Here is a 26,371-nt window from a genome sequence, read left to right as displayed (position 1 = left end):
AGCTGTACCATCGAAACAATGGGTGCAGATAGCAATTGGTGACGGTAGCACCTGACTCTCTATCACTCCGTGGTTGCATACCGTCCCTGCCATTTCCCATCCCACTGTAGGCCCCACTTTGACGTGTTGGAAAGCGATTAGAAAATCCCCCTCTGTTTCCGCGCCGACTTCCGCTTACATGTCCTTTTTATTTAATGAACGATTTCCCCCTGGTATGGCCACGCGGGCCTTCCAGTCTTGGTATCACTTAGGACTCTGGAGGGTCGGACAGCTGATGGATGGGGGTGGGGTTGTCTCCTTTTCGAATCTACAAGAAAAATGGCATTTGCCGCCCAGAGACTTTTGGCGTTATCTGCAAGTTCGCCACTTTTTGGTGTCTCAGGGCTATCCTGGAGGGAGGCCCCCAGCCCTCACGCCGTTTGAACGCCTCTGCGACAGCCCGTCGCCCCCGCCCCACTCTATCTCCTTGATATACAACCTTCTATTGACAGACTCCAGCTCAACTCTCCCTCCCTTTACTGAGACGTGGGATAGAAATCTCGGCAGGGAGCTTGGTGAAGACGTTTGGGAGAAAATATTCAAACTGGCTCATGCTTGCTCCCCTAGTACACTGGTAGTAGAGACCCAGTACAAATTGATCTCTCGGTGGTATAGATGCCCTGATATTCTAAGATGGGTCTTGGACTCCCTAATACCTGTTGGCGCTGCTCTTCTGGCCCCGGGAACCCGCTCCATATATGGTGGTCGTGACCCTTGCTCCAACCCTACTGGAAGGAGATACTTTCACTTTCTGCTGAAATTATGGTTGAAGAGTACCAACGGACGCCCTGTTTTGGCTGTTTCACTACTCGTCCAAACCCATCTCGAGCTATAAACACTCCTTATTATGCCATCTCAACAATGCCGCCAAGGCGGTGATTCCTGTCCGCTGGCGATCCTCCTCCCCTCCAACTGTTAGAGATTGGTTGAATAGAGTAGATCTTTATATGGATTTGGATGATATAATGGCATCTGCTGATGGGGGCTATTCATCCTTCAGGGATACGTGGGCTCAATGGCTACTTTTTAAAGATTCCCCAACCTTTAGGTCCATCCTCGCCTCCAGTTCGCCCACGTCCTCTTAGACACTTCCCCACCTCAATGTACTGCTTCCTGTTGTGTGGTAAGCAAGAGACTAGCGCTGTGGACCGGGTGATTCTGATTTTTGTTCTTATCCTTTCCCCCTTCTTTTTCTCCTCTACCTCTTTCTGTATCTTTTCTTTCTGCTTCTTCTTTATTTTGTTCTTGTTTTGGGTTAATAAGGTTAACAAGATATGTTTGACTATTAAATTATACCATTCTATGTGTTCGAGCTGTTATAAAACATTGAGTACATGCTCTCCTGTTATTGGCCACGGGAGCTAGACAGGCCTGCAGTTGTATTACGACACTATTTTTTATTGCGACTGTCTGTATGTTAACCGTTTGTTATTGCTACTAATTTTTTCAATAAACATATTTTGCACTAATAAGTCACCAGGTCCCGATGGTATTCACCCAAGGGTTCTAATGGAGCTTCATTCTGAACTTGCAAAAAACCGCTATTTTTGATCTTTAAGGATTCAGTAATATCAGGTATGGTTCCCAAAGACCGGCATATAGCGGAAGTAGTGCCTATATTCAAAAAGGGAAGGGAAGCTGAACCAGGTAATTATAGACCAGTTAGTCTTACATCTATAGTGGGGAAAGTATTGGAAGGTATTCTAAGAGATAGTATTCAGAAGTTCCTTGAAGTCAATAAGGTCATTTAAAGGAATCAACATGGGTTTATGAAGGACAGATCCTGTCAAACCAACTTACTTGGCTTTTATGAAACAGTAAGCGCAAACCTAGATCAGGGTAAAGAGGTGGATGTAATCTTTTTAGATTTTGCCAAAGCGTTCGATACTGTACCACACAAGACTTATCTACAAGCTACAAGAATCAGGGCTAGGAAGCACAATATGCACTTGGGTCAAAAACTGGTTAGATAATAGGGAGCAGCGTGTTGTGGTTAATGGATCTTTTTCAACTTGGACTGAAGTGCTAAGTGGTGTGCCGCAAGGCTCAGTATTAGGACCACTATTGTTCAATATTCACTATTGTTCAATAGAAGGTCTAGAGAGCATGGTGTCAATTTTTGCAGATGATACCAAATTGTGTAAAGTTAGAAATGCGGAGGGGGATGCTGAGTCGCTTCAGAATGACTTAGTTAAATTAGAAGCTTGGGCAGCGAAATGGAGAATGCGCTTCAATACAGACAAGTGTAAGGTAATGCACTGTGGTAACAAGAACAAAAATAACACCAACCTACTAAATGGGGTAAAATTAGGGGATTCTGTACTGGAAAAGGACTTAGGTGTCCTCATAGATAGCAAACTAGGCAGTAGTACCCAAAGTAGGACTGCAGCAAAGAAGGCTAAAAAGATATTAGCATGCATAAAACGGGGAATTGATGCTAGGGACGAGAGTATTATACTCCCGTTATATAAATCACTTGTGAGGCCACACCTTGAATACTGTGTACAATTCTAGGCACCTTACTACAAAAAAAGATATCCTGGAGCTAGAAAAGGTTCAAAGGCGGGCGACCAAACTAATTAAGGGTATGGAGACGCTGTAATACGAGGAAAGGCTTGCAAGACTAGGCATGTTTACACTGGAAAAGAGGAGATTAAGAGGGGACATGATCAACATTTACAAATATATAAGGGGACAATATACAGATCTTGCGCAGGACCTGTTTTTGGTTAGATCAAAACAGAGAACTCGTGGACACTCGCTCAGGTTAGAGGAGAGGAGATTCCACACAATACGGCATAAAGGCTTTTTTACGGTAAGGACGATACGTGTTTGGAATTCCCTGCCAGAGGGAGTTGTAATGGCCAACTCAGTCAACACCTTTAAGAATGGGTTAGATAAATTCCTAATGGATAAGGATATCCAGGGTTACCGGGCATAGTCACGCACTATGGTTATTATAAAAAAGAGGGGTTAATCGGAACGGCAGTTAGCAACTTCAGTCAAAATGTTATACAAAATAATCGTGCATAGGAGGAGACCACAAATAGGTTGAACCCGATGGACAATTGTCTTTTTTCAACCTTAGATACCATGTTACTATGTTACTCAAGGAGCGATATTCTAAGCAATCTGACTAGATTGCTTAGAATTTAAGCAGGATCGCTCCGTGTGTACCCCATACAGCGATAGCGATGCTCAGCCCCGCGCATCGCTATCGCTGCTGCTAGATTGGCCTGCCGTGCAGGCCAATCTAGCGGGTCGCTCATTTCACCCGCTTGGTGAAATGAGCGGCCCCCCCGTCTCCCCCCGCACGCTCAGCACACATCTCTGCCACATAAGCCCGTGGGTAGTGGGCTTAAGATTTGGGTTCAATCTGAAATCTAAATTGCAGTGTAAAAATAAAGCAGCCAGTATTTACCCTGCACAGAAACAAAATAACCCACCCAAATCTAACTCTCTCTGCACATGTTATATCTGCCTCCCCTGCAGTGCACATGGTTTTGCACAACTGCTAACAAATTTGCTGCTGCAATCAACTCTGAATTACCCCCAAAGTTGGGAGTGGTCAGATGATATCTGGATGCCCAATTATTTCCCTGACATCTTGAAGCAGGGTTGGGGAAAAAAAAAAAAGGTTTAAAAATAAAATAAAAAAATATAAAAATAATAATAATAATAATAATAAATAATAATAATAATACCAACCACACACACTTTTTTGGTTTAAACCATTTGTTTTTAGTGTAAACCAGTTTTTTTTTTTTTACATTAATGTTTTAGTGAAAAAAAAAAAAAAAAAGAGTGAATCGTGTATTAGAAACCTTGATCAACCGTGTTAATACTTTCTAACATTAACACAGTCATTAGGCTTTGATTTGATTTATTTTACATCTTTCAATAAAACCAATTTTTTTTTACAGCTTTATTATTCCTATTACATATGAATATATGTAGATAGACTAAACATATTAATACATACAAAGTACACTCTGAAATAAATGAAATTGAAACACACCACTGTGGTTTTTATGTTTTAATGGATGCTGTAAATACAGGCACAGTGCTGTAATTTCTTTTTAAAAAAAATGTTTTTTATTCAAAATGTTTAATGCCAGTGGCAATGCCCAGCGCTAATACTTAACTTCTCTTTTTTGTGTGTGTTTCTCTGCAAAGTGCTTTTGCATTTTCCATTTTGTATTACTATTCAGATTAATTTAATTATAATAATTAGCTTATTCTTATTTTCAATTTCTGTGTTTTTTAAAAAAACAAAAACAAACCACCAACCATTTGGTTTAAACCAGCCAACCCTGGCCTGAAGCAAAAAGAGGACGACACAGGAAAAAAACGAGAAGCTGGGAGAGTAATGATAAAATACTCGAAATTTGCATTTCAATGTTAATGAGTTATTGAAAGGTTACAATTCTTGACTGAGTCTGGGGGTAATTCTATTTACAAAGCAACAATTTAAGTCAATACTTTACCCATTGGTTACTTAGAGGGGTGGTCTTCACTTTGCCAGCTGTCGGGATCCCGGCGCACAGTATACCGGCGCCGGAATCCCGACAGCAGGCATACCAACACCTTTTCTCCCTCTTGGGGGTCCACGACCCCTCTGGAGGCAGAATAGATAGCGTGGCACCCGTGCCCGCAGCAAGGCGAGCGCAGCGAGCCCGCAAGGGGCTCATTTGCGCTCGCCCAGCTGTCGGTATGCCGGCGGTCGGGAGCCCGGCCGCCGGCATACCCTACTACACCCACTTAGAGCATTGCACAGACTTTCATCAACACAGAATTTCGGAGTCCTCTGTGCAGTACACAATATACAGATAATATAAGATGAAGACTAAGGGGGTCATTCTGATCTGAACGCTTGCTGCAGTTCTTTGCAGCGTTCAGGTCAGAACTGTGCATGCGCCACAGTGCGCCAGCACATGGCTGACAGCCGACGGCTGTCATCACCTAGCGATCGCCTCTGCCTGATTGACAGGCAGAGGCAGTCGCTGGGTGGCACGGCGGCATTTGGCCATCGTTTTGTGGGCGCCGTTCGCCCAACGCAGGCGTGGCCAGACCGTGCGGGGGTAGGGCGGCCCGCAGCGGCTGCGTGAAGTCACACACAGCTGCTACGAGCCGGGCAGCAACGAGTAGCTCCCGGCCAGCCGCAGGAGCTGCGCTGGCTGCGAGTTACTCTACAAGTACAAAAGCATCGCCGCTGTGCGATGCTTTTGTACTTGTGCGGGGGGCGGCCTGACATGCGGGGCACAGGAGTTTCTGATTTCACGGTTATACATATAAATGTGTTTATAATTTGGTAAAGCTATAAAGATGTAAATTTGAGATGACAATGTAAATAAATATTAATCCATGGTTCTTGGCGTTACCCGAGGAGCACCCGTAGCAGATATGGTAAAAAGTGAAAGGACCATTTTTGTAGTTTATGAAATTCTACACACTGGAGGTGCAATCTAAATTTTGATTCGATTGTCCATTTGGGCTTCATCGTTCACACAATGCAAGCCATGCATCGGGAAGTAAGAGAATTAGTGACAAGTATGTCAGTCAGTGACTGATTGAGGGCTTTCGCGCGCGCGCGCGTGTGTGTCTATATATATATCTATCAGTACAGATTATGAAATAGGACTACAGTAGCTACAAATAAGGGAAGGGACACATGACTTTTGAATGTAAAATCTGGCAAATGCAGAGAAATATACTAGGAAGGGGAAATAAACACACAATCAAAAAAACAGATTACACATATAATATTGGGAAATATCATAAACATACTAGTAAGCAGATGGAGAAACGTGACGGACCATTACATTCTAAAAAATATTCAAATAAATGAATCAATTTAACGAGGGTTGAGGCGATGGAAGCCAAATGTTTTAAACTATAGTCTCCATTTCATAGTGCCTGTGAAGACGATAAACCTTGGTTTCTCTAAAAAGGGCAAATCTTTCAGGTTCCATGTATGAACAGAATTTTGTTTTCAAATTTTGTGAAATAATAAAACAGTACACAAAGAATAGAGGTTATATGAATATAAAAATTGGATGCTGCTGTTCACTTTTCAATTGCAATACAACTTGAGCTTCTCAGGTGGAATGTGCAATACGTTTCTGGTTGCACAAAAAGTATAGTTACAAAGTGAACAATACATTTCTTCACAGTATTCGCAAGGAGTCTGCAAAGTAGCATGCGCTCACACCACTAGGTAAAGCAGCTGGACCAGTCCGAAACAAGTATGTCTTCTACACGCTGGATGAAGGTCTCCACCTGCAGCTTCTGGTGACTCAAAATGAATACCATGCATCTTGAGCTTGATTTGTGGGAACACAAAGTCGCATGGGGCCAGTTCTAGACTGTACAGAGGATGACCAAGCTCCCGGACACATTCATGGGCCAGAAAATCCACCATTTGTGGGCAGGTGCATTGCAGTGATAGAGAAGGGCATCAAGGGCACCTGCAAATGGCTTGCGGTAGGCATTGGTTGGCGTATCAGCCCTTAGTGATGGTGCGCTGCTGCGCGAGTGGTGCGGTAGCTACATGACTTAGCCACAAAAACAGCCACCATCTGCTTGGCCACACTGTGCTCACAACAGGACTTCTGTAGCTGCGCACCTCCAACTGGGGTCCACTGGGCTAACTGTTGTTTGGTCTCTGGATTGAAACTGTAGATCCAGGATTCATCACCACTGATGATCTTCCAGACAGTTTGAACAACTGCCATTAAACCTGACCAGCATGTTGTGGCACCAAGTCACTTGAGCCTCCATCTGCTCTCGAGTCAGCTGATGGGGCACCCAGTGTGCAGAAACCATTCACAAACCAAGCTTTTTGTGGCGTAACTGGGCCACGGTCACCCTGGCGTCCGCCTCAATTATGGCCCGCCCGGAAGCAATGTTGTCCTCGGTGATGGCGGACACACTCAGCCGCAGAGCTAGTCTTCCAGGGACCGTCTCCCGCGCCACCATTCACACACAGTGGTTTGCTCCCTCCCCAAAAGCAGCTCACAGTCGGTCAAAGCATTCCAGCTGTTGCAGACCACTCTTGTAGTTGTAGAAGATTATGGCTCTCCAGTGGCCTCTGTTGAGCCCCATAGCGAGTTTGTGAACATGCTGACTTCTTTGGTGTGCAGTGCTGCTTTTGTATGGTTCTGTGCCTTGACATTTCACAAGAGCTTTAGTCAGATATTACAATTCACAACCAGTCAAATTGTGTCTACTACCTATGCACTGCACGTCATGAAACTTCTTGCACACCATTCATATCATTAAAGTTGTCTGATCCTCCTTCAAATGGATCTATTCTAAAGCCCTTCTATTGGTAATAAGACTGTCCTAAAGTCTCTGTAAATACATTTCTTTGGTGTCCATGTATATAACTGCAATCATCTCACGAGAAGATGTGCAATTAGTAGCATACGGTATTAACCTATTTCAATGTGCCTGGAGGTTTAATCTGTCAAAAAAATACTCCCTTATCTAATTGATAGACATGGAGTTATAATATAGGAAACAGTTTCCCAAACGCAAGTTTTAGAAATTAGATAACACCATGTAATTGCATGACAGTATTAGCATGTACACTTGTACTACATCAGTAGATTAATACCGTTTTCACACCGCTTTAGCCGGGTTGCACCCGGCTCCTTCCTTGGTGTGACCCGGCAGAGACCCCTTTCAGACAGACGGCCCGACCAGGCTTAATGCCGGGTTGTGACATCACCACCATGTCCGGAGGCGGCGCTTGGAGATGAGATGCTCTCTAAGCGCCGCCTCTTCTATAGAGTGAACGGGTGCCGGATTGCATCGACCTGGCTTACCCGTTTACACCGCACTGTGAGCCGGGTTGAACACGTGTTGAACCCTGCTTGCTACCCAAGTTGAAATACCGGGTCGCTCGACCCGGATTCTTTCAACTGACCCCTTTGAGACTGCTACGGCGCACTTACATGCAAAAACCCAGGTTATTGCTGGCGGTCTAAAAGGGGTATAACAAAGCCTTCACACACTAATATAGGGGAAAAATGTATCCTTCTAAAGAGCGGAGAAGTGTACCAGTGGAGAAGTTGGCCATAGTAAACAATTAGCTTTAACCTAACATTTTAAAGAATGTACTTGAAAATGCTAGCTAGAAGCTGATTGGTTATTATGGGCAACAACTCTTTAGAAGGTTTGATACATTTCCCCAAGTGGCCAATAGGCGCCCATTTCCAAGTTTCCCATTTGTAGGCAGGTAGTGTTGATGTGTATCACTTGAACTCCTTGTGAAAAAAATAAAAAAAAGACATCTTGTTCCCGTAATCCTACCAAAATGTGATCACAAGGTCATGGTGATCTCTTCAAAGTGACAAACTTCTACTGTGTGAGCAATGGCACTATTTATTAAGGGGGCAATTCAGAAATGGGTGCGTCTTTGAAAACGGACATAGCTCCTAATTTAAAGCTGACTGTGTATGCGCCTGAAACACAACATGTGCCGAAAATTGCATCCTGTAGTTGTGTCCAAGTCGCGGGTTCACTACGGCTGGCCGGCGGTCGGGCTCCCGGCGCCGGGAGCCCGACCGCCGGCTTACCGACAGCTTGGCGAGCGCAAATGAGCCCCTTGCGGGCTCGCTGCGCTCGCCACGCTACGGGCACGGTGGCGCGCTACACTATTTTATTCTCCCTCTATGGGGGTCGTGGACCCCCACGAGGGAAAATAATTGTCGGTATTCCGGCTGTCGGGCTCCCGGCGCCGGTATACTGAGCGCCGGGAGCCCGACCGCCGGCAAACAGAAGACCACCCCAAGTCGCACCTTGTGTGAACGGAGACTTAAGTGAAATAGATGTTCCTTGGTCGTATCGATACTTCCATGATTCATTTAGGTGTGTGGACTCAGTTGAGCTGCTCATGGCATGGGGCTGGTGCATGTGCCCCTACTAAGGTTGTTGCTTCTGAGGATGCTAGAACATTGGGCTGGAGAGTCTTGCACTTCCAAGAGCACAGATTTGTGACTTAATTTGGCCGACTGTCATGAACATATGAAAGCAAGTACTGTACAATGCCACGGCTGTAGGAGCGTACGACTTAGAATCAGCCCCTAAATGTACGATTTTTCATGGTGGACGCAAACAGAAGTAAATCTCCTCTGCATCGTACGGGAAATCAACTGATCTTGCAAAGGACATTGGCAACTGGAGACTGTGGTAATGCCAGGATCCCAAGACCTGGATGCTTGCTTCGTCTCCGATGTCACATGATGCACCCATGTTTCCATTGCCTGTGACAATATGATCCAGGAACTGCACTCCCTCCTCATGGTACAGCATCTAGTGCACGTACGACAACCCCATCCGACTGGTTTTGTGAACTTGTGAGTTGCTTCGGTAGCCAGCGTGAATACTTTTTCCTAAACCACAGTTGCCTTATCAAAGGCAGTGCACCAAACTCAAACCTGTTTCCGTGACAGGATGTTACCACCGTACCCTTCCCATCTCTTTCTGTAGTGAATGCTGTGCAAAGATAATTATTAGATGGTCTGACATTGCCTTGTAATCGCATTGCACAAATGTAAGCCCACTGCACAAAAGTGAAAGCAAGGAATAGGCAAGTAACTACCGACCACTGAGCCATACATCAGTTGTAAGGAAACTGATAGAATATCACCTTGAAAAAGACCCAAGTGGTTGGTGCTACCAGACAGTGAGTTTTTACCATTTTAATCTGACAATCTGTTTTTTTCATGGGATACCACTTTAGAAGCATGTCTAACATGACAGTACTGGTGTAAAACCGGATTACATCAGCTTTTGTCTATTATATCTGGCCTGCATGTTATTGTACAAACTGGAGAGTGGAAGTATCAGATTGTCGTTTTATGGACTTTTTTATGAATAAACCTGTTGAATCGTCTTGGACGTCATTTTTGATCCTGGTTTAAAGATACCTTGATACGTGGGACTAACCCCCCTTTACAAGTGAGTGGGATACGTTATCCGCAGCAGTCTCCTTTCTGCTCTTTATCACGTGGGACATAGTACTAAAGATACCTTTATACACCTGTTCCTGTGAATTTTGATGTGAGTTTCGGTACATCCACAAACATAATTAAGTGGTGGCGAGAAACTATCCTCATCTTCTATCAAATTTGGTCCGGCACCTTAGGCTTTCCCTTTCTGGACATTCACGGGCTGTTTAAATTATTTGTACTATGCAATACCACCCATGTTTGTATACTTTCTCTGTTTTACATGTTTAATATCTGGATATTGTGAGACGATCAAAAGAGTGGCAATTCCGAGAAGGACTCCATACCACATAAGTGACGTATACCTATATAACTATATATTTTTGTTATCGCCTTTGATCTATCCTCCGATTGTTTTGTTTCATGATAGAATATCTCAAATACAGCAATTTACAGGATCCCAAACAGCAAGAATTTATGGAGGGGGGTGGCAGTGAGACCTGAAAACATCATTGACCGTTAACCACTACCCCCACAACGAAGGAGTATTTCAGCAGGATAATGCAGACCGCCACCGGTCCCAAGTTGTCTAGAATTGGTTCAAGAAGCATTCTGGACAGTTCCAATCGATGTCATGTCGAGTTGCTGCACTTCACCAGGATAAAGGGGGTTCTACACAATACTAGGCACCTATCTCATGACTTTTGGCCGTAAATGTAGCTTAACTAGATATTAGTAAGGCTTTTGACACTGTCACATATTGTAGACTGTTAAATATACTTGAATGTTTAGGACTGGATGTAAGATGGTTGACTGAATAAGATCTTGGCTGCAGGAGACAATTGTAGTAAATGGAGTGCACTGACGGGTGGGGAATGTTACCCGTAGAGTATGTCAAAGTCAAAAAATATAGCGACCTATGCTGCCTTGTACTAACCCCATGCGCTTGCCCGCTGCACGTGCACATTCTCTCCCGTGCGTGCGCATGTTCGCAGTTGCACGGTCGTGCGCTCAGGCGCGTGGTATGTGCATTTTTACGGTAGAGTTTGTGTGCACCTGGCGGGCGACTCGATCGTTACATAGTTAATCCAAATAGTATATTTTATAGGTTATGGTCCCTTTAATAATATCTGTAAGTATGTTTAGTGTAACTGGTTCATGAACAAAGGAATTCCTCTTTGCATGATACGAAGGGTCAGACAGGGTCTGAACAGTGGTGTTTAGTACCTAACCGAAGAGTATTTTATTAGAAACATTCCGGTGTTGGTTAGGAAGAGATCGGTCGCTCCAGCGTATAGTTATGTTTAAAAGAAGTTTATGGACTTTAAAAGTATTTGCTGTTTTATTACACATGTGGTGTGAGTCCTGAGAATCCCTGCCAGCTGAGCATTTTGGAATAGTCACAACCCACCTGTTCAAACTAACCTATGACCTTTGGTTATAATGCGAAGACAGATTCCTGTGTCCAATGAACAATAAGATTGTGGGGCCCTTTGTAGTGTACTGTACTTAGTGTATATAAGAACAAGCCAGGCTGGGCCAGCTCAGTCTACTCTCCACAAAAGGTTTTCATCATTGACTAACTAAAGAGCTGGTTCCCAGGACTGCGCAGCGATCATTCCCCAGTGTGTAAGTTTTTCCCTGTGACCAACTTAATCTCTGTCTGTATTTGCCATACTCTCTCTCTCTCTCACTGTTATTGTTTAGGATTAAGACGCTATTGTATATTTATGTCTAGTATTCTGTGTAGGTGTTTTATGTTAGTGCTGTAGTGTATAAGCCGTTAACTGTATTTTCCCTTTTACATAGCTAAATCTCGTTAGTAAGGGTGTTGGAACCTCAGCAAGGTGTCTGTGTTTCTCTAGCTAGTACAAAGGGTTTCTGAGTATCTCAATCACTCAAACAGCTTGCTTAAATATCCAGGTTAACCAGTGGTATATCATTATAGTATCTCAATACTAAGACTTACAGTATAATCATACTCTGTGTTTAAGGTTTAACAGGTTATTATCTGTGTGTACGCTCGCTGTGTGTATTCCGTACACTCAGCGCAGCGTTTGTACGTGACTTGCGTGCCACGTGCGAGGTCTTTGTACGCAAATAGCGTATGAAGTGCGTAGCACGTGCACGTGGTTTAACGGCCATTACGGCTTGAAGGTATTAGTAAATAGCTTGTGTTAAAAAGGTAGAAAACTGACTATCAAGTACCCCAGGGATCTATACCTGGGTCAGTGCTTTTCAGTATCTCTGTTGGGGACATTGCAAATGGTATTGTAGGGAAAGCATACTTTTTTAGATGACACAAAAGGTATGCAACAGGGTAGACACACTAGGAGGGGTAAAACAAATGAATATGGATCTAGGTAGTCTAGAAGAATGGGCAAGAGCATGGAAATTACAGTTTAATGCCAAAATTATTTAAATCATATACTTGGGTTTTAAAAACCCAAAGGCTAAATATAGTATTAACGGCACTATAATGGAAACTACACAGGAGGAAAAGGATCTAGGAGTCACTATTTCAGGTGACTTAAAGGCAGGTAAGCAATGTAACAAAGCAATGAGAAAGGCAAGTTAGATGCTTGGTTTCATAGGGAAAGGAATCAACAGCAGAAAGAAGTAATAATGCCACTGTATAGGTAATTGGTACGGCCTGATCTAGAACACGGTGCTCAATTCTTCCAGCCATATTCCCAGGAAGAAATAAATTAGACAGCGTACAAAGAAGACAAATAAAATGTTGCATGGTCTACATCACAAAACATACCTGGAAAGACTGAAAGATCTTAACATGTATAGTTTGGAGCAGAGAAGGGAAAGGGGAGACATAACAGAAACTTTCAAATAGATCAAGGGTTTTAGACAAGGTCCAGAGGAAGACATTCTTCAAAGGAAGAGAAATACTAGAACACGAGGACATGCACTGAGACTGGAGGGAAGCAGGTTCAGGGGAAATTTAACGACAAATGACTTCACAGAAAGGGTAGTGGTTAAGTGGAATAGCCTTCCATCAGAGGTGGTAGAGGCTGATACAGTACAGCAATTTAAACACGCTTGGAATAGAAATTATCAAAAAGGCTAGAAGGGCCCAGAGATTCTTATCTGCTTTCAAATTCCCTGTTTCTATGAGGCTGACAGGAGAGGTTTGCAACTACAGCTTCTCTGATGTCTGGGAGAGAACAATACAGCAATAAGGAGCATTTCTGAGATCTGTGCAGCTTCATCATTCTGGACTTACATCTTTGACACTATTTTGCCATTTACGAATACAGTCCCCTGGGGTAGAATTTCCATCTCTATGTTTACCAGTGCTTCCGAGTCACATGTGTCTTCTGTAATAAGTGGTTATTACTCACCTGTGCTGATATCTGTAGGGATTTCCTCCTCCTTACACTGCTGATAACCCCTCACATACGTCTCTTCTTCTCCCTCTTCTAACTTAAGACTAGTCATGTCTTGAGCCTAATTAACCAAGATAGATTTAACCCTTTAAGTACGTCACTGATGAAGATGAAACAATAGAATACCAGTGAATAAGATGCACACAGCTGCGCTACAGATCATATAGTGAAAAATCAGTGGCATGTTGATAGATCTGATAGTATGCAGAGATGTGTGACAGAAGTTTAAGGGGCAAAACCATACATTATGATGGTACACAGAAACAATGAATTAGCGGTAACTGGAGACCATACATTATATCTACCTGATACTCCTGTGGGATATTGGAGTTTACAGCTGCACAGTCCTGTGAATAAAGAGGACGGGGACATCTCTCTGGGGTATTTGTGTTACTGGGTCCATCTGTAGGAATCATACAGTGACTGAGTACATTGTGTATATGTTATTAGCAGATGATGTAAATATCTAGGAGGCACTTAACACTGATCTCCATATTACAATGAATGAAAGTCTGCTCTTACCCAGTGATGTGAGATGCCAGTAATTCTCCATCATGATGTCCTTGTACAGACCCTTGTGTTCTTTTAAATACTCTCCCTCCTGCATGGAGAGACAGCCAATGACATCCTGACACCTTATAGGAACCTGACACACAGTGATATAGTTATCACCCAGACACCTCCCCTGGTGTTACTGTATAATGTCCCATTCCCAGCAGTCACCTCTCCAGTCATCACCCAGACACCTCCCCTGGTGTTACTGTATAATGTCCCATTCCCAGCAGTCACCTCTCCAGTCATCACCCAGACACCTCCCCTGGTGTTACTGTATAATGTCCCATTCCCAGCAGTCACCTCTCCAGTCATCACCCAGACACCTCCCCTGGTGTTACTGTATAATGCCCCATTCCCAGCAGTCACCTCTCCAGTCATCACCCAGACACATCCCCTGGTGTTACTGAAAAATGCCCCATTCCCAGCAGTCACCTCTCCAGTCATTACCCAGACACCTCCCCTGGTGTTACTGTATAATGCCCCATTCCCAGCAGTCACCTCTCCAGTCATCACCCAGACACCTCCCCTGGTGTTACTGTATAATGCCCCATTCCCAGCAGTCACATCTCCAGTCATCACCCAGACACCTCCCCTGGTGTTACTGTATAATGTCCCATTCCCAGCAGTCACCTCTCCAGTCATCACCCAGACACCTCCCCTGGTGTTACTGTATAATGCCCCATTCCCAGCAGTCACCTCTCCAGTCATCACCCAGACACCTCCCCTGGTGTTACTGTATAATGTCCCATTCCCAGCAGTCACCTCTCCAGTCATCACCCAGACACCTCCCCTGGTGTTACTGTATAATGCCCCATTCCCAGCAGTCACCTCTCCAGTCATCACCCAGACACCTCCCCTGGTGTTACTGTATAATGCCCCATTCCCAGCAATCACCTCTCCAGTCATCACCCAGACACCTCCCCTGGTGTTACTGTATAATGCCCCATTCCCAGCAGTCACCTCTCTAGTCATCACCCAGACACCTCCCCTGGTGTTACTGTATAATGCCCCATTCCCAGCAGTCACCTCTCCAGTCATCACCCAGACACCTCCCCTGGTGTTACTGTATAATGTCCCATTCCCAGCAGTCATCTCTCCAGTCATCACCCAGACACATCCCCTGGTGTTACTGTATAATGTCCCATTCCCAGCAGTCACCTCTCCAGTCATCACCCAGACACCTCCCCTGGTGTTACTGTATAATGTCCCATTCCCAGCAGTCACCTCTCCAGTCAGCAGCTGAATGATCTTCTTGGTGAGTTCTAGGATCTTCTGCTCATTGTCTCTCTCGTGTATCAGTGAGTGAGGTGGAGGCACAGTGATGGGGCTCCAGGTCCTGCTCAGTCCTCTTGACTCACTGGGATGGCTACTGGAGGTTATATACTTAGAAGACGTCTTCTTCACTACTGTGTAATCCTGTGTATGGACAGATGCATCAATAAAAATAATCGTTATGGTAGACTTACCGTTCATAACTCTTTCTCCTAAGTCCACAGGATAACATTGGGATATGAGGTAGCGACAGCGGATTGGCACCAAACAATAAAAAGGTTTCGGCCTCCCAGAATGCAACGGGCCCATCTCTAAATCCCCGCCTCCTGGATCAGGCAAATCAGTTATTCCAAAGCTCAAGGCAGGAGCATCATAGAGAGCCCTAATCAGGCGAGAAGAACACACATGCATACCCTTCCGTACAAGAAGGAAAAGGTTAGTGAGGGAAAGGATCCTCAAATCAGGTGCGTCAGGGTAGGATTCCTGTGGATCCCGTGGACTTAAGAGAAAGAGTTATCAACGGTAAGTCTACCATAATGATTATTTCTCCTGCACGGTCCACAGGTTATCCACAGGATAGCAATGGGATGTCCCAAAGCTATTTAGTGGTGGGGACGCTCCCGATTGGACAGTAGAATCCTTCAACCGAATTCAGCGTCCTGAAGGCAAAGGTATCAAAGGCATACTGTCTAATGAATGTGTTAATCGAAGACCATGTGGCTGCCTTACACATCTGTTCTGCTGAAGCACCACGTTGTGCTGCCCATGATGGACCTACCTTACGAGTAGAGTGAGCAGAGACATTAGCCGGAACAGGGAGATCAGCTTCAGAATATGCTTCTGAAATCATCATTTGAAGCCACCTCGCCAGTGTCTGCTTGTCAGCAGGCCATCCTGTCTTGTGAAATCCGTAGAGAATGAAGAGAGTGTCTGTTTTTCTGATGGCACTGGTACGATTCACGTAGATACTTAAAGCACGGACTACGTCCAACGATGCATCTCCCGCAGAAAGGTCCGGCCCTTGGAAGGCCGGGACTACAATTTCTTTGTTAAGGTGGAATTTAGACACCACCTTAGGAAGATACCCAGATCTGGCTCTGAGAATCGCTCTATCTGGATTTAAAAAAAAAAAAAAAAAAGGATCAGAAAAGGAGGGAGACATAATGCCCCTAAATCTGAAACTCTTCTTGCTGAAGAACGTAAAGTCTCCATATGAAACAGGGGCACCCAAATGTACTGGTTCAGTACTTTGAGATTGAGTATGCGCCGGAACGACTTAGTTGGCTTCTGGACTAGAAACAGGATGGAATAAAAACCTTGTCCTTGTTGCCCAAGAGGAACTGGAATTATCACTCCTGACTGAAGTAACTTCTGAACTGCTTCTTGCAAAGCCCTGACCTTCGTTTTCACTGAAGACAGCTGGTACAAAAAAAAAAAATAAGAATTTACTCACCGGTAATTCTATTTCTCGTAGTCCGTAGTGGATGCTGGGAACTCCGTAAGGACCATGGGGAATAGTGGCTCCGCAGGAGACTGGGCACAAAAGTAAAGTTTAGGACTACCTGGTGTGCACTGGCTCCTCCCCCTATGACCCTCCTCCAAGCCTCAGTTAGGATACTGTGCCCGGACGAGCGTACACAATAAGGAAGGATTTATGAATCCCGGGTAAGACTCATACCAGCCACACCAATCACAACGTACAACTTGTGATCTGAACCCAGTTAACAGTATGATAACAGAGGAGCCTCTCGAAGGATGGCTCACTACAATAATAACCCGATTAGTTAACAATAACTATGTACAAGTATTGCAGATAATCCGCACTTGGGATGGGCGCCCAGCATCCACTACGGACTACGAGAAATAGAATTACCGGTGAGTAAATTCTTATTTTCTCTGACGTCCTAGTGGATGCTGGGAACTCCGTAAGGACCATGGGGATTATACCAAAGCTCCCAAACGGGCGGGAGAGTGCGGATGACTCTGCAGCACCGAAAGAGGGAACTCCAGGTCCTCCTCAGCCAGGGTATCAAATTTGTAGAATTTTGCAAACGTGTTTGCCCCTGACCAAGTAGCTGCTCGGCAAAGTTGTAAAGCCGAGACCCCTCGGGCAGCCGCCCAAGATGAGCCCACCTTCCTTGTGGAGTGGGCATTTACAGATTTTGGCTGTGGCAGGCCTGCCACAGAATGTGCAAGCTGAATTGTACTACAAATCCAACGAGCAATAGTCTGCTTAGAAGCAGGAGCACCCAGCTTGTTGGGTGCATACAGTATAAACAGCGAGTCAGATTTTCTGACTCCAGCCGTCCTGGAAACATATTTTCAGGGCCCTGACTACGTCCAGCAACTTGGAGTCCTCCAAGTCCCTAGTAGCCGCAGGTACCACAATAGGCTGGTTCAGGTGAAACGCTGAAACCACCTTAGGGAGAAATTGAGGACGAGTCCTCAATTCTGCCCTATCCGTATGAAAAATCAGGTAAGGGCTTTTATAGGACAAAGCCGCCAATTCTGACACGCGCCTGGCTGAAGCCAGGGCCAACAGCATTACCACTTTCCATGTGAAATATTTTAAGTCCACAGTGGTAAGTGGTTCAAACCAATGTGATTTTAGGAACCCCAAAACCACATTGAGATCCCAGGGTGCCACTGGAGGCACAAAAGGAGGCTGTATATGCAGTACCCCCTTGACAAACGTCTGAACTTCAGGAACTGAAGCCAGTTCTTTCTGGAAGAAAATCGACAGGGCCGAAATTTGAACCTTAATGGACCCTAATTTTAGGCCCATAGACAGTCCTGTTTGCAGGAAATGCAGGAAACGACCCAGTTGAAATTCCTCTGTAGGGGCCTTCCTGGCCTCGCACCACGCAACATATTTACGCCAAATACGGTGATAATGTTTTGCGGTTACATCCTTCCTGGCTTTGATCAGGGTAGGGATGACTTCATCCGGAATGCCTTTTTCCTTCAGGATCCGGCGTTCAACCGCCATGCCGTCAAACGTAGTCGCGGTAAGTCTTGGAACAGACAGGGTCCCTGCTGGAGCAGGTCCCTTCTTAGAGGTAGAGGCCACGGGTCCTCTGTGAGCATCTCTTGAAGTTCCGGGTACCAAGTCCTTCTTGGCCAATCCGGAGCCACGAGTATAGTTCTTACTCCTCTCCGTCTTATAATTCTCAGTACCTTGGGTATGAGAGGCAGAGGAGGGAACACATAAACTGACTGGTACACCCACGGTGTTACCAGAGCGTCCACCGCTATTGCCTGAGGGTCCCTTGACCTGGCGCAATACCTGTCTAGTTTTTTGTTGAGGCGGGACGCCATCATGTCCACCTTTGGTTTTTCCCAACGGTTTACAATCATGTGGAAGACTTCTGGATGAAGTCCCCACTCTCCCGGGTGGAGGTCGTGCCTGCTGAGGAAGTCTGCTTCCCAGTTGTCCACTCCCGGAATGAACACTGCTGACAGTGCTATCACATGATTTTCTGCCCAGCGAAGAATCCTTGCAGCTTCTGCCATTGCCCTCCTGCTTCTTGTGCCGCCCTGTCTGTTTACGTGGGCGACTGCCGTGATGTTGTCTGCCTGGATCAACACCGGCTGACCCTGAAGCAGAGGTCTTGCTTGGCTTAGAGCATTGTAAATGGCCCTTAGTTCCAGGATATTTATGTGAAGTGACGTTTCCAGGCTTGACCACAAGCCCTGGAAATTTTTTCCCTGTGTGACTGCTCCCCAGCCTCTCAGGCTGGCATCCGTGGTCACCAGGACCCAGTCCTGAATGCCGAATCTGCGGCCCTCTAGAAGATGAGCACTCTGCAACCACCACAGGAGAGACACCCTTGTCCTTGGGGACAGGGTTATCCGCTGATGCATGTGAAGATGCGATCCGGACCATTTGTCCAGCAGATCCCACTGAAATGTTCTTGCGTGGAATCTGCCGAATGGAATCGCTTCGTAAGAAGCCACCATTTTCCCCAGGACCCTTGTGCATTGATGCACTGACACTTGGCCTGGTTTTAGGAGGTTTCTGACTAGCTCGGATAACTCCCTGGCTTTCTCCTCCGGGAGAAACACCTTTTTCTGGACTGTGTCCAGAATCATCCCCAGGAACAGCAGACGTGTCGTCGGAATCAGCTGCGATTTTGGGATATTTAGAATCCACCCGTGCTGCCGTAACACTACTTGAGATAGTGCTACTCCGACCTCTAACTGTTCCTTGGATCTTGCCCTTATCAGGAGATCGTCCAAGTAAGGGATAATTAAGACGCCTTTTCTTCGAAGTAGTATCATCATTTCGGCCATTACCTTGGTAAAGACCCGGGGTGCCGTGGACAATCCAAATGGCAGCGTCTGAAACCGATAGTGACAGTTCTGTACCACAAACCTGAGGTACCCTTGGTGAGAAGGGTAAATTGGGACATGGAGGTAAGCATCCTTGATGTCCAGAGACACCATATAGTCCCCTTCTTCCAGGTTCGCGATCACTGCTCTGAGTGACTCCATCTTGAACTTGAACCTTTGTATGCAAGTGTTCAAGGATTTCAGATTTAAAATAGGTCTCACCGAGCCGTCCGGCTTCGGTACCACAGTGTTGAATAATACCCCTTGCCCTGTTGCAGGAGGGGTACCTTGATTATCACCTGCTGAGAATACAGCTTGTGAATGGCCTCCAATACCGCCTCCCTGTCGGAGGGAGACGTCGGTAAAGCAGACTTTAGGAAACGGCGAGGGGGAGAGGTCTCGAATTCCAATCTGTACCCCTGAGATACCACCTGAAGGACCCAGGGATCTACTTGCGAGTGAGCCCACTGCGCGCTGAAATTCTTGAGACGTGCCCCCACCGTGCCTAAGTCCGCTTGTAAAGCCCCAGCGTCATGCTGAGGACTTGGCAGAAGCGGGAGAGGGCTTCTGTTCCTGGGAATTGGCTGTCTGTTGCAGCCTTTTTCTCCTTCCTCTGCCCCGGGGCAGAAATGAGGAGCCTTTCGCTCGCTTGCCCTTATGGGGACGAAAGGACTGCGCCTGATAATACGGCGTCTTATGTTGAGAGGCGACCTGGGGTAAAAATGTGGATTTCCCAGCCGTTGCCGTGGCCACCAGGTCTGAAAGACCTACCCCAAATAACTCCTCCCCTTTATAAAGGCAATACTTCCATATGCCGTTTGGAATCCGCATCACCTGACCACTGTCGCGTCCATAACCCTCTTCTGGCAGAAATGGACAGCGCACTTACTCTTGATGCCAGTCGGCAAATATCCCGCTGTGCATCACGCATATATAGAAATGCATCTTTTAAATGCTCTATAGTCAGTAATATACTGTCCCTGTCTAGGGTATCAATATTTTCAGTCAGGGAATCCGACCAAGCCAACCCAGCACTGCACATCCAGGCTGAGGCGATTGCTGGTCGCAGTATAACACCAGTATGTGTGTAAATACATTTTAGGATACCCTCCTGCTTTCTATCAGCAGGATCCTTAAGGGCGGCCGTCTCAGGAGAGGGTAGAGCCACTTGTTTTGATAAGCGTGTGAGTGCTTTATCCACCCTAGGGGGCGTTTCCCAACGCGCCCTAACCTCTGGCGGGAAAGGATATAATGCCAATAATTTTTTAGAAATTATCAGTTTTTTATCGGGGGAAACCCACGCTTCATCACACACCTCATTTAATTCCTCAGATTCAGGAAAAACTACAGGTAGTTTTTTCTCACCGAACATAATACCCCTTTTAGTGGTACTGGTATTATCAGAAATATGTAAAACATTTTTCATTGCCTCAATCATGTAACGTGTGGCCCTACTGGAAGTCACGTTTGTCTCTTCCCCGTCGACACTGGAGTCAGTATCCGTGTCGACGTCTGTATCTACCATCTGAGGTAACGGGCGTTTTAGAGCCCCTGATGGCTTTTGAGACGCCTGGACAGGCACAAGCTGAGTAGCCGGCTGTCTCATGTCGTCAACTGTCTTTTGCAAAGAGCTGACACTGTCACGTAATTCCTTCCAGAATCTCATCCACTCAGGTGTCGACTCCCTAGGGGGTGACATCTCTATTATAGGCAATTGCTCCGCCTCCACATCATTTTCCTCCTCATACATGTCGACACAAGGTACCGACACACAGCACACACACACAGGGAATGCTCTGATAGAGGACAGGACCCCACTAGCCCTTTGGGGAGACAGAGGGAGAGTATGCCAGCACACACCAGAGCGCTATATATATACAGGGATAACCTTATAGAAGTGTTTTTCCCCCTTATAGCTGCTATATTGTTAATATCACGCCAATTAGTGCCCCCCTCTCTTTTGTACCCTGTTTCTGTAGTGCAGGACTGCAGGGGAGAGCCAGGGAGCTTCCCTCCAACGGAGCTGTGAGGGAAAATGGCGCCTGTGTGCTGAGGAGATAGGCTCCGCTCCCTTCTCGGCGGCCTTTTCTCCCGCTTTTATGTGGAATCTGGCAGGGGTTAAAATTCATCCATATAGCCTGGGGGCTATATGTGATGTATTTTCGCCAGCCAAGGTGTTTTTATTGCTGCTCAGGGCGCCCCCCCCTAGCGCCCTGCACCCTCAGTGACCGAAGTGTGAAGTGTGCTGAGGAGCAATGGCGCACAGCTGCAGTGCTGTGCGCTACCTTGGTGAAGACAGGATGTCTTCTGCCGCCGATTTTCCGGACCTCTTCTTGCTTCTGGCTCTGTAAGGGGGCCGGCGGCGCGGCTCTGGGACCGGACTCCGAGGCTGGGCCTGTGTTCGGTCCCTCTGGAGCTAATGGTGTCCAGTAGCCTAAGAAGCCCAATCCACTCTGCACACAGGTGAGTTCGCTTCTTCTCCCCTTAGTCCCTCGATGCAGTGAGCCTGTTGCCAGCAGGTCTCACTGAAAATAAAAAACCTAAAACTAAACTTTCACTAAGAAGCTCAGGAGAGCCCCTAGTGTGCACCCTTCTCGGCCGGGCACAAAAATCTAACTGAGGCTTGGAGGAGGGTCATAGGGGGAGGAGCCAGTGCACACCAGGTAGTCCTAAAGCTTTACTTTTGTGCCCAGTCTCCTGCGGAACCGCTATTCCCCATGGTCCTTACGGAGTTCCCAGCATCCACTAGGACATCAGAGAAAAAACCTTTGAGGAGGGTGTTTATTGAAAGCAAACGCATAACCGTGATATACGGCTTCTTGCACCCAGGCATTTGTGGTGGACTGCTGCCAGATCTGTGCAAAATGAAGAAGTCAGCCTCCCACCCTTTTTAAAAAAACATCTATTTTCCTATCCGTGACATCATTTAATGATGTTGAAGGCAGAGGTAATGTCGATTTTCACACCAGTTGAATGACATGCATATCTACTTTGGGAGCCATTTCACTTTTTAAACAGTCCCCAGCCGGAAGAGGATAATGGGAATTCAATTTCTTTGGAATTCTAAACCTCTTGCATAATCTCCGTCAGCTGTTCTGACCCAGGAAACTCAGTCCTAACTGTTTTAGGACGTTTAAACACAGGTGCCAGAGATTTTACCAAAGGCTCTGCTGCCTACTCTACGGATAAAATGGCTTTCATAGCACTAATTAGCTCAGGTATGTCTACTGAGCTGAGGCCTTCAGCCTCGTCTCTGTATGCACACCCGGAGTGCGATAAGTCCTCATCCTCCGACGAGTCCTCATCTGAAACATGTGTAGACTGTGAAGATGTTGTTTCATGTCTATATGATTTACTTACCACCAGCCTTTCAGCCTGTTTTTGTGGAGAGGCTGCCGTATCCTGTACTGGATGTGATAAACCCCAGGTGGAATGTTGCATGTAAGGGTTAATAGGGTAACCTATTCCTGGTATAGGAGCTGGCATTATCCGCTCAGCTATACTGGATAAGGTCTGCGCAAAAGTAGCCCATGGTGGTTCAACTTGAACCTGTGCCTGCCTTGGATTAGTCAAGAGGCTTTGGTGAAAGCTAAAACAATTTGCACATTATCCATTTTGAACAAGATCCCGAGAGGTTAACCCAGCTTTGCAAGACAAACATGAAATGAGTGTAGTTGCTGCTGTGGAGAGTGTATCCTCCTCACCCGTGTCTCTTTTAAGCTAGGTCTCTTTTAAGCTAGGTACACAATATACAATTATCTGGCAGACAATCTGCCAGATCTAGCTGTTTGGAATGAAAATCTGGTAATGGATGAGAGCAAATGACAATCGACCATTTGCTCCCAAACACTGGAAAACTAACAAAACCTGTCATTCATACATATTGGATAAACACAAATTTAACCAACTTGGATGAACGACTGTTTTTGTCTATTTTGCAGTTTTTGGCTGCAAATGGTTGATTGCCATTTGCTCTCATCCATTACCAAATTTTCATTCCAACCATCTGATTCTGGCAGATTATCCGACAGATAATTGTTTAGTGTGTACCTAAGCTTAGACATGATAAATAAATCACACACCTGTACAGGGTTTACTACACAATTTGTGACTGCAATCACTTTAAAATTTGTTAAAGTGACATATGTTTAACATTGTTAAAAGTGATAGCCTTGCACCAGCATTGAGGATCGGAAAACACAGAAACTGACAGAATTATAGTAAAGTCAGCAATCACACTAGCAATCAGTCACAGGTTATACATTAGTATAATAAGCTATATGAGCACATAATCAACTACAGATGCATTTCATGTATGTAGGAGAAACATTACCTTATATAGGAGTTTAACAGTTTTCAGTCGCACAGCAAAAGAAACAACAGCAATAGTTTACAGACTCGTATGCATCAGGCATTTATCCAACTATTCGTACTCAAAGGTAGATAAAGACTTAGGGGGTAATTCCAAGTTAATCGCAGCAGGAATTTTTTTAGCAGTTGGGCAAAACCATGTGCACTGCAGGGGAGGCAGATTTAACATGTGCAGAGAGAGTTAGATTTGGGTGTGGTGTGTTCAATCTGCAATCTAAATTGCAGTGTAAAAATAAAGTAACCAGAATTTACCCTGCACAGAAACAAAATAACCCACCCAAATCTAACTCTCTCTGCACATGTTAAATCTGCAGTGCACATGGTTTTGCCCAACTGCTAAAATATTTCCTGCTGCGATCAACTTGGAATTACCCCCATAGTGCTGTATCACCTGGCTGAGGAGAGTGGGATATTGGGAGACTTCACCCCTCTTCCACGATCGATCAATATGTTAGTGAACATTGAGTGGATCCAGACGCTATTAGTGTAGACAACCGCCTCGTGAACCTATAGTGAACACACATGCCCAAGTGAACACCGACGCACCAGTCATACAGCCGCCTATGCTGCGACAGGGTCCTTTTAGATACACATCTCAGACGGAAGCGGGAACTCATTTCATGGCAGGAAACTCGGAGGAAACTGGTCATGAACCGGGGGGGGAGGGGCGACCAAGGGAGCGTCTTACTCCCCACTGCTGACATCAACCCTAGGGATCGCGGCCTCATACTACCCCTGGAGCCTATGATCCCTGAGGTGGCAGCCGTGTCAACGACTGTTCAGTAGTCTCCATCCCGAAACAGTGTGGATGTGTCTCGCGTTTCCCCTACTAGGCGGAAACGATGCCTTGCCTTCACCACGTGCTCCGGCCACAGCCTGGTAACGTCTGCTGGACTGGCTAGTACATCCTACACAGATTCCCGCCAAAACAGCACTGTACACGTGGGTAAGCATTGTCGAAACCCGGCGAGGAGTTGTTGGAGTGACTCTTTCTAAGGTACATATAAGACGGTTTTTAGAAAGATCGCTCAAAAAAAAAATACAAAAAATATTAAGGACTATAAAAATAAAATAAAAAAAGCTTATGGTTGCTAACACCCAGCAGCCCACTTACCATGGTCCGGCTCCTGCCGCACCAAACAAAAAACTGATTTGTCTGAGCCAGGAGGCGAGGGATATAGGGACGGGCCCGTTGCAGAGGCCGAAAGCTTTGTTCGTTTGGTGCCAATCTGCTGTCGCTACCTCATATCCAAATGTTATCGTTTGTATAACCTGTGGACCCTGCAGGAGAAAGCTGCAACATGGCATTTTTCTTTTTAAATAATAGTTCCATATGCATAATAATAAGATTTTACTTACCGATAAATCTATTTCTCGTAGTCCGTAGTGGATGCTGGGACTCCGTCAGGACCATGGGGATTAGCGGCTCCGCAGGAGACAGGGCACAAAAATAAAGCTTTAGGATCAGGTGGTGTGCACTGGCTCCCTCCTCCAAGCCTCAGTTAGGATACTGTGCCCGGACGAGCATACACAATAAGGAAGGATTTTGAATCCCGGGTAAGACTCATACCAGCCACACCAATCACACCGTACAACTTGTGATCTGAACCCAGTTAACAGTATGACAAACGTAGGAGCCTCTGAACAGACGGCTCACAACAATAACAACCCGATTTTTTTGTAACAATAACTATGTACAAGTATTGCAGACAATCCGCACTTGGGATGGGCGCCCAGCATCCACTACGGACTACGAGAAATAGATTTATCGGTAAGTAAAATCTTATTTTCTCTGACGTCCTAGTGGATGCTGGGACTCCGTCAGGAACATGGGGATTATACCAAAGCTCCCAAACGGGCGGGAGAGTGCGGATGACTCTGCAGCACCGAATGAGAACTCCAGGTCCTCTTTAGCCAGGGTATCAAATTTGTAGAATTTTACAAACGTGTTCTCCCCCGACCACGTAGCTGCTCGGCAGAGTTGTAATGCCGAGACCCCTCGGGCAGCCGCCCAGGATGAGCCCACCTTCCTTGTGGAATGGGCCTTGACAGATTTAGGCTGTGGCAGGCCTGCCACAGAATGTGCAAGTTGAATTGTGCTACAAATCCAACGAGCAATCGTCTGCTTAGAAGCAGGAGCACCCAGCTTGTTGGGTGCATACAGTATAAACAGCGAGTCAGATTTTCTGACTCCAGCCGTCCTTGAAATATATATTTTCAATGCCCGGACAACGTCCAGCAACTTGGAATCCTCCAAATCGCTAGTAGCCGCAGGCACCACAATAGGCTGGTTCAGGTGAAACGCTGACACCACCTTAGGCAGAAACTGAGGACGCGTCCGCAGTTCTGCCCTGTCCGAATGGAAAATCAGATATGGGCTCTTATACGATAAAGCCGCCAATTCTGATACTCTCCTGGCTGAAGCCAGGGCCAGTAGCATGGTTA

The 26,371-nt window shown here is 45.8% G+C and overlaps 1 protein-coding gene across 4 annotated transcripts in view; it reads right to left on the bottom strand.

Moving 5' to 3' along the window:
• The window catches only part of LOC135054810 (oocyte zinc finger protein XlCOF6-like), a 131,587-nt gene that overhangs the window by 50,655 nt on the left and 54,561 nt on the right, over positions 1-26,371 (bottom strand). For 3 of the 4 annotated variants that reach the window (XM_063958171.1, XM_063958170.1, XM_063958173.1), the window contains 4 exons: positions 15,176-15,367; positions 13,919-14,042; positions 13,702-13,799; positions 13,352-13,457 (listed from right to left, as the gene is read on the bottom strand). In XM_063958171.1, coding sequence (XP_063814241.1) covers positions 13,352-13,457; positions 13,702-13,799; positions 13,919-14,042; positions 15,176-15,367 — 520 coding nt within the window. The remainder of the gene's footprint in view (positions 1-13,351; positions 13,458-13,701; positions 13,800-13,918; positions 14,043-15,175; positions 15,368-26,371) is intronic. The other variant, XM_063958172.1, reaches the window with a different exon arrangement.

Source organism: Pseudophryne corroboree, chromosome 3 (genome assembly GCF_028390025.1).
Source record: "Pseudophryne corroboree isolate aPseCor3 chromosome 3, aPseCor3.hap2, whole genome shotgun sequence".
Lineage (NCBI taxonomy): Eukaryota > Metazoa > Chordata > Amphibia > Anura > Myobatrachidae > Pseudophryne > Pseudophryne corroboree.
This window is presented reverse-complemented; position numbering and strand designations above follow the sequence as displayed.